Raw genomic sequence first — 13,279 nt, 5'->3', positions numbered from 1 at the left:
CCAGTGCTCTCAGGATTCCGTGCTTGTGGGATAATTGATGAATGACACCGAGAAACCAAACGATGTTGGTTTAACGGTTTGTGTGATTATTGCGGTCTTAAGCGTTAAAGCTTGGCTGAAGTCCCTTAACATCCATTAATACCTTCCATTTGTTTGCGGTGGATCGCTGATCGATTACAGGCTTCCAACAGAATTATATCTGACCATGAGATCAATTTCGAAATTGATGATTGCAAATTTGAAATGTGTTCTGTTAGTTGTCAGTAAGGATGTGTGCCTGGTGCTGTTTGATTTTGATTCGGAAATGCAATTGGTTTCGTAATGGAATCGAAATTGAATTTTGTTTGCTGAAGGGATATTTCATACATTTCCTGGTTTCCAATTTGAAAATGGCATTTGTGTGTTTGTGTCTAAGTCCTGCAGTGCGTATGAAGTTGCACGAAGTTGCATCTCAGTCAAAAAGTCTGACGTTCAAAATCTGTGTAATTTATGTTGGTTACGCAAGCGTCTTCTGTTTAGTCTTTGATAGAACATGTAGTTGCAGATCTGGTCATAGATCTTGTTTCGGACATTTATTTTGAGAGCGTCTCTTTTATTCATTTAATATCTCAGTGATATCTGGAGAAATGACCTTCACACACTGCACCCTAGTCTAGCAACATGTTTTAGAGTAAAAAAAAACCAGTTCATAATGAAAAATATTCGCATTATGAATAGGAGCCTAGAGCCTGTAACTATGAGAACCTAGACTTGCCACATATTCTAGTGTTGCGTGGACTTTCTTGGCTATATCTGTTTCAGGGTCTACGTTATAGACTAACTGTAGCCTTATGGATAATAGAACAAGGCTCTTTGGCGTGACGAACCAGCACTTTAACCAATAGCCTACAACACCACCTTAGTCAGTGAATGAGTGAGTGAGTTAGACAGTATTCCTCTAACTGCTGTATCACTGCTATTCAACATAGAGGGAGAGGAAGGTCGGGGGGTTATATAGGTCTAAAGCGTTGACCGTTTTTATGAAACCTACGATCATGTTTGTATGTTGTTTAACGGAGTTCTCTGCAATGTTCCAGCTATATGAAAATAGGCTAATCAGGACCCGCCAGTCCAGTGATCAACTCCATGAGCACCGATGTACGCATACGATGAGTGAGTGAGTTTAGTTTTTTGCCGCACTCTGCAATATCCCTGCTATATGGCGAATCCAGTGATCAACAGTATGAGCATCCATCTGCGCAAATGGGAACCGATGACATGTGTCAACCAGGTCTGCGGGCCTGACCACCCAATCCCGTTAGTCGCCTCTTACGACAATCACAGTCGCCTTTTATGGCAAGCATGGGTTGCTGAAGGTCTATTCTAACCCGGACCTTCACGGGTTGGGATACGATGACGTGTGTCAACCAAGTGAGCGAGGTTGACCACACGATCCCGTTAGTCGTTGCTAACGACAAGACCAGTTCTAGTCCGCATCTTTACGGGTCAAAGCATTAATAAGTAACCGAGAAAATTAATAAGTAACCGAACCTTTAACTGATTTGTAGCCTTAATTCCACGCCGCAGGTCATATTGGCTTGAAGTAATTAAACAGCGTGTATTCCATTGTGTAGATTATCATCTAACAACTACACCACGATGCTATGACAACTGCAAATCTTGTGGGAATTCGATGCTCGGAAAATCCATGTAAATGTGAAAATGATGTCGTTTTCCAGAGATTAGATGGACCAATGGTTTGTACAGGCGCCAGGTATCGATTAGCTGATTGTCTATCGATTACCCTGCCCCAATCAGTAATTACTAGTCTGTTTCTGTTGGGGCGCGAGTACAAGCGGGCGGGCTGTGGTCGCTAGTTATACGCCAGTTGGAGCAACGTGGGGTACTTACACATAATGTTTGTGCATGCTTGTTTCCCAACCATTACCTGTTTTATGGCTTGCTAATTGGACTTAACATATGACTTCGGTTCCTACAGGAAAAGAGGTTATTCTTCAGCTGGCGATTGCTGGAACTCTGGTAACACTTGCCGATCGATTTCCTGGCAAGTCTTTGATGATGTTAAATTAAGTAGTACCAACATACAAACACTGATGGTTCGAACTTATGGTTGTGTCGATGTTGATGCTTTGGCTCCTTCATATTCTTTCTCTTCACTCATTCATTGTGTGGTTGTGTCGAATTCTTGGTTAACACGAAGTATTTGCTGAGGTTACGTCAACTTTGAAACATCTGACTATATATGCAGGTATATTAATGAGATGCTGGTATTGTACTGAGTTTGGTACCACCCTTTCTGAGTCATCTGGTGGAGGACTCATTTACTTTTAACAGTATTTGACGTCTGTCACTGTGTTTAAGCTCTACGGTGCAATTGGGTAGTCCAGTGGTTAAAGCGATTGCTCGATGCGCCGATAACCTGCGTTTGATTCTCCACGTGGGTACAATGTAGTGTCCCCTACTGTGATATTGGTGGAATAGTGCTGAAAGCGAAAACTTACCTACTAACTCAATCAATCAGCTTTACGCACGGAAAACCTTGAATAACACAGGCCTGAAATTTGCCACTTTGATGGATTGTCGAGTGCACGGACATGGCGCTCAGAAACATTCCCGGATTCTAACCCTTGAGTTCAGGATTTGGCACGTCTACTTGCATTTGCTCTGTAAAGTTGGCAACAATGTTCCGTTTGGGGAAAAAAAAGAACGTGACACTGTTCCGGTGGTGCACCTTGAGCATGTACTAGTTGCATGCATATGTGCGCTATATATAAACCCTATACAACTATAGAAATCTTCTCAAATTGACAGATTTTGGAAAATCGTAATGTTTCTTAACTCTGTATATGTTAAAGTTACTATTACGTCGTCGGAATAGTATTACTAGTTCATTACGACTTTGTTTCGGCGGGTTGTTGTCGGTACAGGAAGTCATGCAAGCCTGCATATGGTTAGTTAGTACCCGAGCCCATGGCAAGACAAGTAAACACTTGGTAATTCGACTCAATGAGACATAGGAAAGGAACACAGCAAATTCACTAACATGTATATCAAAACCCCTAACAGACAACAGGCGGTACCCTGCAGACAAAGAGACTAGAAGCATCCCACCCATTTCAACGCCAGTGATTCGTTCAGCCACCATCAGTGTGCAGAGACCCCGCGTTACGAATCTTGTGAATTCTTGTACATTCCAAGAAACAGAACATTCCAAGAGTGTTAAGGAAAAATCCTATCATCGTTTTCATCATGGATTGTACATTGCACTCACGCGTAGACAGGCGCTACATATGTCATAAAGATCCCCGGCATTCGGCAGTGATTGTTGCCCAGATATAACTGAAAAAACATGTATTTTAAAAGACGCTTCGAACCGTTTGAACCTAAACGGGTATTAGTCAGGGGACACGGTGGTAGTATTCTCCTGTTGTCTGTCAGAATTGGTTGCTGCGAATCGTTAATTGACCCATTGATCTGCGTTGCGTAGCCAGGAAAGAAATGAATTGCATGCCTAACTGGACGTACAAGACTTCTAGCGAGGTTTGTGGGTATGGTGGTCCCAGACAGGTCTTCCTGCTATATTGTCCTGACAAATATTCCTCCCAAAGAAAAATAAGCAACAAGTATTTTCGGTGCAATATCTTCATCAATCTCGATAGTGATTTTTCCCGACATGTTAATGAAAGGTAAATTTTCAACGAATACATAACCTTTAGTGACTGTCAAACTGATTTATCTGATAACATTGATAACACCACCCGAACACAAATATTATCAGATGTAACATGCCAAATATGAGTTATGAATGTGCTCCACACTTCACACTTCCACTCTGATCGGTTAAAACCTACCGGTAAACCACTTCAGTCATTTCTCTGGCACAACAAGCGGGCCCTAACTTCATTGTTATCGATGATACTGTTTGTCTACATCGGGAAAGAGATGTTATTGATATTTATATCAACAACATCACACACATGGACTGCACTGCAAGATCACCTCAACATGCTTGGGACATAATTCGAAGTCATGTTTACGGTCTCCACGTTCGCCCCCAAACTTGTGCAGGCGTTACTGAGAAAATGAGAAAACATTCCACAACAATAACGTGTGAAGCTCAAATGGTTGTGTAGAAGCTTGCGTTCGTGACCATGGCGGCAATGGTTCTTACTGAACACGGCTTCAATGTCCAAAAGATTGACTTGAACTTTCATGTTAATATTTTCTCCATCAATGCAGCACATTTTGCACAACTGTTCCACGACTATATGTTTTTGATGATTTGTATTTCTATTATTGCCAAATACCTTTTCATATCATTTTGTTAATCGTGTGTGCATATGTTCCATCTTTCTAGCGCATCATTCCGTGACTTTCAATTTTAATAAATAAAAATGCAATGAGACAAAAAATGGTGTTGCTTAACTTACAGGGAGGATTATACATAACTGCAAACGCTGCATACGAGTAATAATATTGAACGTAAAGTCAAACACCATTCCTCCTCGCCTCTGTTTTTTTCCAACTGAAGAGAGTCCAGCATATGTCACTGTGATACTCGCAGGCTAACCGCCCGCTCTGCCAAACAATGCCAAACATCTGCAAAAGATAGTTGTTGAACCAAACATTAATCTTCGTAAACGAGATATTCCAGACACATTATTACGTCACCATGATGAATGGCCCTTAAGTCAATCACATTGCGCTCTTTTCGTGAAGATTCATCAATCATGTTTCACGCCTCACGTATTGATTTCCCAGAAACATAAGTTAGTCTCTTTGATTTATATTGAAATCGAAACGTCAGAATGATAAACAACCACATGCTTCAAGCACTGCTGTTATGTGACGCCATCCATCGCTGCCTTACTGTAGAAATCAAACGCATCCATCAGAACGGGGAGTGAAGTTGAAAGACGTTCCGATCTGTAAACCGCGTCGGGTTAAATTTACATGCTTTTAAATAAAATCCGAAAGAAATCAAGCAAGAAATAGATTAAAGCACGCAGGCAATTTACATGACAAGAACAGCTGATTGTTGACTGCGAACTTCCTTAATGATCAAACTCCCGTACCGGTGATCTTCCCTTGACGTGTCTTTTTATCCTTTTATCTAATAATTGGCTTTTTCTATCTACTCTTGAATTGAGAGGGTTTTACAATGAGGCTGTTCGCTTTGATCGTGCACTGGAAGAAATCCTCAGAAGATTAACGCCATTTCTAGGTGACCCAAATGTAATTAATATCCCTTTCAATGTGTTTACAGTGAAGGTGAAAAAATGGCAAGTGTCTTGGAGTTATTTCTTTTTTAACATTTTGTGGCTTGAAAATATAAACGCACTTGGGAAATACTATATCTGACGTTCGTGTCGTTTGAAAGAAAAGCTATTCATTATGCAGAAACAGGAAAAATAATGCAACGGCAGTGTCATCGCAGGCATCAAGACGTCGACGCAAGGGGATTCATCTTCAATGAATTGATCAGAGAGATCACTGGTGTTATGATATTCCTGGGTTCCATAAAGTCGCTAATGATCGTAGTTCCCATCCTTAAACACGACGTACAATCGTCGTATGGTGCTTTGATGATTGTAGCTCCCGTATTTATTTATGACTTGTGATCGTCATGGCGTTACATGATCGTAGCTCTCGTATTTAAATATGGCTTACGATCGTCGTGGTGCTAAGATTATCGTAGTTCCCATACTATAAAACGACGTATCGTCATGCTGCATTGGTGACCGAAGTTCCATACTTTAAAACGACGTACAATCGCCATTGTGCTTTGGTGATCGTAGTTACCTGGTGCTTTGGTGATCGTAGTTCCCATAATTTATAACGACGTATAATCGCCACGGTGCTTTGGTGATCGTAGTTACCTGATGCTTTGGTGATCGTAGTTTCCATACTTTAAAACGACGTACAATCGCCATGGTGCTTTGGTGATCGTACTTACCTGGTGCTTTGGCGATCGTAGTTCCCATACTTTAAAACGACGTACAATCGTCATGGCGCTTGGCGATCGTAGTCCGTGTATTACAACATGATTTACGATCGTCACAGTGCTTTGAATGACTATTGTCTTACAACAATAGTACCTCCTCAATACACATAATGGTACAACGTAGATTTAAATGCTTGCCATAAAAGGCGACTAAGCTTGTTGTAAGTGGCGACTAATGGGATCGGGTAGTCAGGCTCGATGACTTGGTTGACACATTTCATTGGTTCCCAATTGCGCAGATCGATGCTCATGCTGTTGATCACTGGATTATCTGATCCAGACTCGATTATTTACAGACCGCCGCCATATAGCTGGAATATTGCTGAATGTGACGTAAAAATAAACTCACTCACTCACACCACAATCCAAGATGTTTTCTCTTGATCAATCAAGGTCAAACTGTTGTTAATGATATTTTTTATTGTATCGAACTGTTAATAAAACATGTCAATCATTGGCATTAGCATTTTTCACAAGTATGTCTGGATAATCCTCGTAATCCTGTATTCCAGAAGGCAGTCACAGCTAGATGATTTACAGCAATAATCTGGAGTTGCGATCTGCGTTCCATACAGATTGATGTGTGGTCTGAATTTCTCAGAAGGTCGACACTGTTTACCATTTTTATTGGAAATTCTATGTTTTGGGCTAAGCCCTTGACATGATGTATTGCATCTACGGCCAATTTAGACAACGTTTACGTCGTCTCGTGCCCGAGGAGAGTCCTGTCTAATGAACCAGACTCTGTCTAATTCATTCCTCACCTCGTCCAGAACCCAAGTCAGGAACATACATGTGAGCCGAAATTGATCTATACCCAAAGGAGACGCGCTGACGGTCGTTGTAGCCTACCGTCGGGCTGACATCGACAAGCCTGTAACTTGTTGTTGTGTGTATCGGGCTAGACTTGTGATATAAACCTTTGCTATAGACATCGTTAATCTTTCTTTTCACGTGTCGGGTCCTACTATGCTTCGTGCAAATGATGTACTAAACCCTGCCAGCTGTACATGTGTAGGATTTACGTACCGCTGACATTTCATATTCCGCTTGTTGCGTTCGTTTGGACATCCAAAGGTCACACGACGTGACACCCCGTGTCACTGTAGTCTTACATGGATACAAAATTGACGATCAGACACTGAGGGAAACACATAAGGGAACACCATTTCATGGGGTGTCCCTGTATTTATTCTCAGATTCCCATAACGCTATTTAAGGCAGGTGACGGGAATAGAAACTAATAAGGGGACGCTTGAATTTTCCATTTGTCTCTCTCCGTATATACTAGTACATATCAGTATATACTAGTATATAATCTACATATGGTCAGTATCCATCTGATATCTACGAGGTCATGAAATGTAATGTAACCAGAGAGTACATCTCCATTGTTTTCGAAAAGCAATATATGGCCATGTTATTAGCATACTCTTATTGAATGTATCCTTTAACATTGCGTCTGTTGTAAATTTAATAAGGACTTGTTTATGATGGGATAGATATAACGTGTTATATCAGTTCTGTGCCCATTGGGATACTAGGTAAGAATACTGGTGTCCTGCGATCGGCGCGTGCCGTAGTGAATGAGTGAGTTTAGTTTTACGCCGCACACAGCAAACCTCCATACGACAAGCATGGGTTACTGAAGATCAATTCTAACCCGGATCTTCACTGGTCGCGGATGTCGTAAGGGAGGACCATCATGGCTCATAGCTCTCTTAGAGTTAAGGAAATCGTAAGCAAACAAACAAACATGCCAACAAACAGGCAAGCAAGCAAGCAGGCAGGCAGGCAAGCAAGGATGCAAGCAGGGAAGAAAGCAACAATCAAGCAATGCAATAGAAAACAGAACAATATTTACTTAGTAATTAATATACTATATTAATCATATATTACCTTCCCGGATTCAGTAGGTGGTGGAGTAGACTAGAGGTTAACGCGTTCGCTTGTGACGGTTAAGACCAGGGTTCGATTCCCCACATGGGTGAAAGGTGTGAATTCTATTTCTGCTTTCCTCCGCCGTGATATCGCTGGAATATTGCTAAAAGAGGCGTGAAACTGAACTCACTGACTCAGTTTACCAAGACTGTGTACCAATGTGACGAGACCAATTGACAAGCATATTTCATACTTTTACATTTTTAACATGGCGTTTTTGTATTTTATATGTACATACATTGGCATGTTCTACTTCGACGTCATCAGTTTAGTTCTTTTGGTTTTCTGGCGACATATTGCAAGCAACCTTTACGATTCCGGTTGTCGTAAGTCATACTGAGATGCAAACAAGTCGGATAATACGTCTGTTTTCATGTATTCGATAAAATAGGTTCCAACTGCTAATTTTATCCAATCACAGTCATTAATTTACATCTTTCTTTCAAGTAAGAATTGTCCCGTAGTGCCCCTGTCCAAGACTGGGCTATACCAGGAATTGATACTCTCTTCAGAGTTCTACCACTGATCTTATTTCTATCGATTGCTACTTGTATTTGGTGTAGGAGCCATTTTGAGTTAAATTGATATCTTTCAACACTATTGTCGACGTATTTCCTTGTAAATCCGTGTACTGGCTGTTTAAGAGCCGTATGTGAGTCTGTCGTTGCTTGAAGAATCGAGAAAAGTTTTAAAGGACAGAATCGGAAGATTATTCAGTGTGTGGTGTGTGGGAGAATCAACAGCACCAGATGGTGACAACAGGTACTGTTAGGAACGATCCCTTCGTGAAGCACCCGTGTTGTGGTTGGTTTCGCAGTTTAATCCGTATACCTGTATATTCTAGATATTTGACTTTGGTCTGCAAATGATCGAGTCTGGCCTTGAGGATCCAGTGATCAGCAGTATGAGCATTTGCCTAATACGGGGATACGATGGGGAGGCCGAAAAGGTCAGCTAGTCTGACTACCGTTAGTTGCTTTCGACGACAAGCACGGCTTACTGAAGAACGACTCTTCACGCATCTTGCGACCATAATGCATGTGACAGTTTTTACTCCAGGTTTCCTTGCGCTAGTCAAATTAATTGAAATATGTACATTCGAACACAGAGGTATTTTCAGTGTCAGTCTTTGTGGTTTCTGTTATTATTTGAATTTTGATCAGTTTCGTTTCGGTTCTCCAACAAACTAGCACAAACCGGACTTTGTCTTATTGCGTTATAATTTGGAAAGGACACTATTAGCGAACACCTGGAGTCATTCCTGATTTTTCAGTAGTACATTTCACCAGTGTTTTGACTTTTTATGGCAGAGATATCTGGCATTGTCTTCTTTTTGATGTAGGAGAAAAAACGTGTTTTATTTGAGGAGGTTCCGCAGTTCAGACGTTGACATCAAAGGTCTGTGTTCGATTCAACAGTGTTCTGTTGGACTGGAGTGGAAGGGTATTTGTTTTGCGGCTTTTGCACACTTGAGTCTGTCGGGACTTAACCAGTCCTCGAATAAACAGTTAGATTATTTAAAGAACGTCATTAAAGAGCTGAAGCAATGAACGCAGGATAATGTTATAAACAAAACTCTTGTGATCCGGAAAAAAGTATGAAATACAGGTGCGATCTAAAGCAACATTCTCTAGACGAATATATACACGTGGTTTTTAAACCTGGATGGCCGATAACATATATAAGTGATACAATATTTTTGTTGCCGATATACCCCCAAACAAGCCAAAAGTACTTAAAGTGTTGCTGTGTTCTGAAACGGTCGGGAAATGAAGGTTGGAGTTATATGGACTGATGTAGCATTTGGTTTCTGTTGTTTATAATGTAAGACAGACTCACTTACATGGTGTTGGGGACGTCTTTAGGTAAAGTAAGTAACCCTTTACCGTGAACATCGTCAACAGCATTCACGTGGGGTACAATGCACCCGTGAAAACTGATCTTCAATATAAAGCATTAATGACGTCCACTGATACAGACCGTTTTGTAGAGAATGGTTTTGAGATAACGCCAGAAGTTTTCAAGGGTTAGAGACAGGGAGGGTATTCCATTTGACCGATGCAATGCACTGATAATACCTGTGTCCATGTGACTTTGTTAGAATCGCGCTTAAACGTAGTTTATGCTTGTACGACAGTTTAGCTAACTCGTACATGTACACCGTGTTTGAATCATCGTGGATGGTCGATCAATTTTCATTTACAAAATAGAGAAGAAATTCTATACTGATGCAAAAACCCAAGGGTACAGCTATTACGAGGCAGCATGTGTTTGTTCTGAAATTCCATATGCAGACTGCACAATGTATTTTGTTGGTAAAGCCATTTTTGTTGATATCATATTACAAGATAAGATACGATAAGTTTTTGAGTGTATTGTCAATTTTCCCGACAGACACATTTTTAAATTTGTAATTTTCCGGCAGCTGTACATATTACGTTTGACCAATATGCGTGTAAAGTAAAGCACATACTAAGCACCAAACAAACATGAAAGTCACGGTTCATCTGGATTATGTTTGTAAATGTTTGTTTCACCAACATGGTTAACATTATTGGCCTGTATGTTACCATAAATTAAGACTCACTTTCTCACGAACTCGTTTACTCACTCTCTCACCTACCTTCTCACTGACTCACTGACTCACTCACTACCGAACCACCTACTGACACAGTCACTCACCAAACCATGTACTCACTCACACACACACTCACACAAAAAGCCACATACTAACACACTCACCAACCCACAATACCCATTCACATACTCACACACCAGTCTACATACCCCCCACACATACACATCAACCCACAAACCCACTCACTCACATACTCACACACCAAGCTAGATACTCACCCACACATCCACACATCAACCACATACCCACTCACTCACCAACCCCATACTCACTCAGCGGCTCACTCACCCATTCTCTCACCCACATGTCCACTCGCTCAGCCACCCACCCATTCACCCACCCCTCACTCACTCACTCAGCGCATCGACCCACGTGCCAGCCTGTCCACTCACTCACTCACTCCAGTAAAACATACCGTATACGGTCATCACTGATAACACCATGATAACGTATATGGTGCAGACATGACATGGACCATATTGAGACGGTATCCGGAATCCCAAGTCTATCTCCCTCACATTCTAATTCCTCACTCTCTGTTTCCAGTCGTACGTCAGCTGCACACTCGGTGTCCACAACATTGGTCCAATCCTCATCTGTTTCGGGGCAGTCAGTGCTATTGGCTCAGTGGTCATTGGTTACATCGCGGAGCACATCAAAAGGTTCCTGTTTATCACGGCCGGTGCTACCTTCAACGTCGGACTACTCATTGTGCTGTGGCTGTGGAAGCCGCAGCCGGGAGACGTCCCCAACTTCTACGTCGTCGCAGGCTGCCTAGGTCTCTGTGACGCTATCTGGCAGACGCAGACATACAGTAAGTAATGATAATAATAACAATAATCTCCATTTATAACACTCCTTTTCCACATACTTGTACATGCTCAAAGCGTCATTAAACTGGATAATCCGAGCTTCCTTTGAGGGGGTAAAAGAGGTTATTAGTGGTGTGACTTGTTCCATCTGGTACCCACTTTCTGCTGACTGTATATGGCCTCTTATATAGCGTTGAACCAAACGTCGCAAGGACATTCTCTAAACGTATACAACGTAGTGGGCATTATTACCCAGATAACCCATGCTGCCTGTGAGGCGCTAGAAGTCGTATGACTTGTCCCACCAGGTACCCACTTTCTGCGGGGTGTACAGAGGCAGTTTTGAACGAAGTTACTTGCCTAAGGTGAGGCCACGTGTATCACGTATGCTTCGTTATGAGGCAGGACCGAAGTCTTTGAGGCCCTCAGGAGTCAAGCTACCAAACACGGTCACCCATCCAAGGACAGTCCGCGCTCAACGTTGTTTCAACTGATTTGTGACCTGAGCTCTTTGCACAGGACTACACATTCCATCCATTCCACATTTATGCAGTTCATCAGACATTCTAAATCTCAGAATCAGCACTCAGAGGTTTCTTCATAAGGCATACATGGAGGCATTTTCTTGTGGTTGTGTTTGAGCCCAACCAAGCATAACACCCGATATTCTCACTCAAGCACATGTCATAACGACATGAATAAGGTTTCTCGTGATTCAGCAACAGGGCCAATAAGTGTCGCAAAACGCCACTTCCGTTACGATTCTCGGCTCTTAGCGCACCAACTTGGGATATGAGAGACGGGCCAAGCTTACTTCCGGTTCCAGATTTCCTGTGACAAACGTATATCAAAGAACCAGTTCTTGTTTCAAAATGCGCGTCCGCCAATATGACTCTACTAGACGGAACCATGTTTACAACCATATTTGACTGTCACAGCTGCCGACAGTCGTATGTAATAGCTTGATAATTTGCGGATGGTAACATTGGAAAAGTGCTATTCCTGCAAGGATGCTCACTTCCTTACTGCTAACTGATGACCATTCTAAAGAAACAAAGTACGGGCCTACTACAGAAAATAAATTAAACATGAGTGCACACAAGTATCGTGGTGATAAATTCAAAACAACGCAGCAGAAATTATTCAAAAAGATGCGCAATATCAAAGTTGAAGAGTTCGTTTTTATCCAGTTTTAGCGATGTCCATTCATATGAAATGATTGACGGAAGTGTATGCGAGCCGATTCACCGTTACTCAGAAATGTGAAAGAAGTGCGTATCCATGTAGTAGAGATATAAGTTCGCTGATGCAAAAATGTTGCAGTTTCAAAGTCTTTCGTTACCGTTTTCACTGTTTCAGTAGCTGAGTTGCTATTTCCACGATTAATATCGACTATTCAGCTTTTTTCTGCACAGTTGGAAAGTTTTATTTGTTAGGTCTGAAGAACAAAGAAGGAAAGTTTAATGATCGCTCATTTGGGAAGGAACATTTGTTGAAAATGTGTCTTTCATCCTTTGAAGCATCCTCATCCAACACACGTAGTGTCTCATCTGCTTCCAAAAACCCCTCATCTAATGACAGCCTTGAACCTTGACGCCCTCCTATTTCCCCACGCCTCCCCTGACCTCACTGCCACCACCCCCAACCTCCTGACCCTCGTGCCCGATGCTGGTGTGTTTGTTCAATTGATTACTCCCTAAACAAACGCAATCAAATGACGGATATCTCATCAAGCTGAGTAAAGAGACCTCTTCAGTCTGACCTGGTCTCTAATTACGCTGTGATGGGAATTGGCAGAGATTCGTATAAGTACTTCGTCTCACAGTACCTGAACCATATTATTTTCCATTCTTTCTGCCACGAAAAAGCCTAAATTTACATTGG

General features: G+C 41.8%; 1 protein-coding gene across 1 annotated transcript in view; it reads left to right on the top strand.

Annotated features, from left to right (window-relative positions):
• Positions 1-13,279, top strand: part of LOC137297609 (protein unc-93 homolog A-like) — a 91,301-nt gene that overhangs the window by 67,027 nt on the left and 10,995 nt on the right. The window contains exon 3 of the mRNA XM_067829474.1: positions 11,130-11,397. Coding sequence (XP_067685575.1) covers positions 11,130-11,397 — 268 coding nt within the window. The remainder of the gene's footprint in view (positions 1-11,129; positions 11,398-13,279) is intronic.

Source organism: Haliotis asinina, chromosome 1 (assembly GCF_037392515.1).
Source record: "Haliotis asinina isolate JCU_RB_2024 chromosome 1, JCU_Hal_asi_v2, whole genome shotgun sequence".
Taxonomy (NCBI): Eukaryota; Metazoa; Mollusca; class Gastropoda; order Lepetellida; family Haliotidae; genus Haliotis; species Haliotis asinina.
This window is presented reverse-complemented; position numbering and strand designations above follow the sequence as displayed.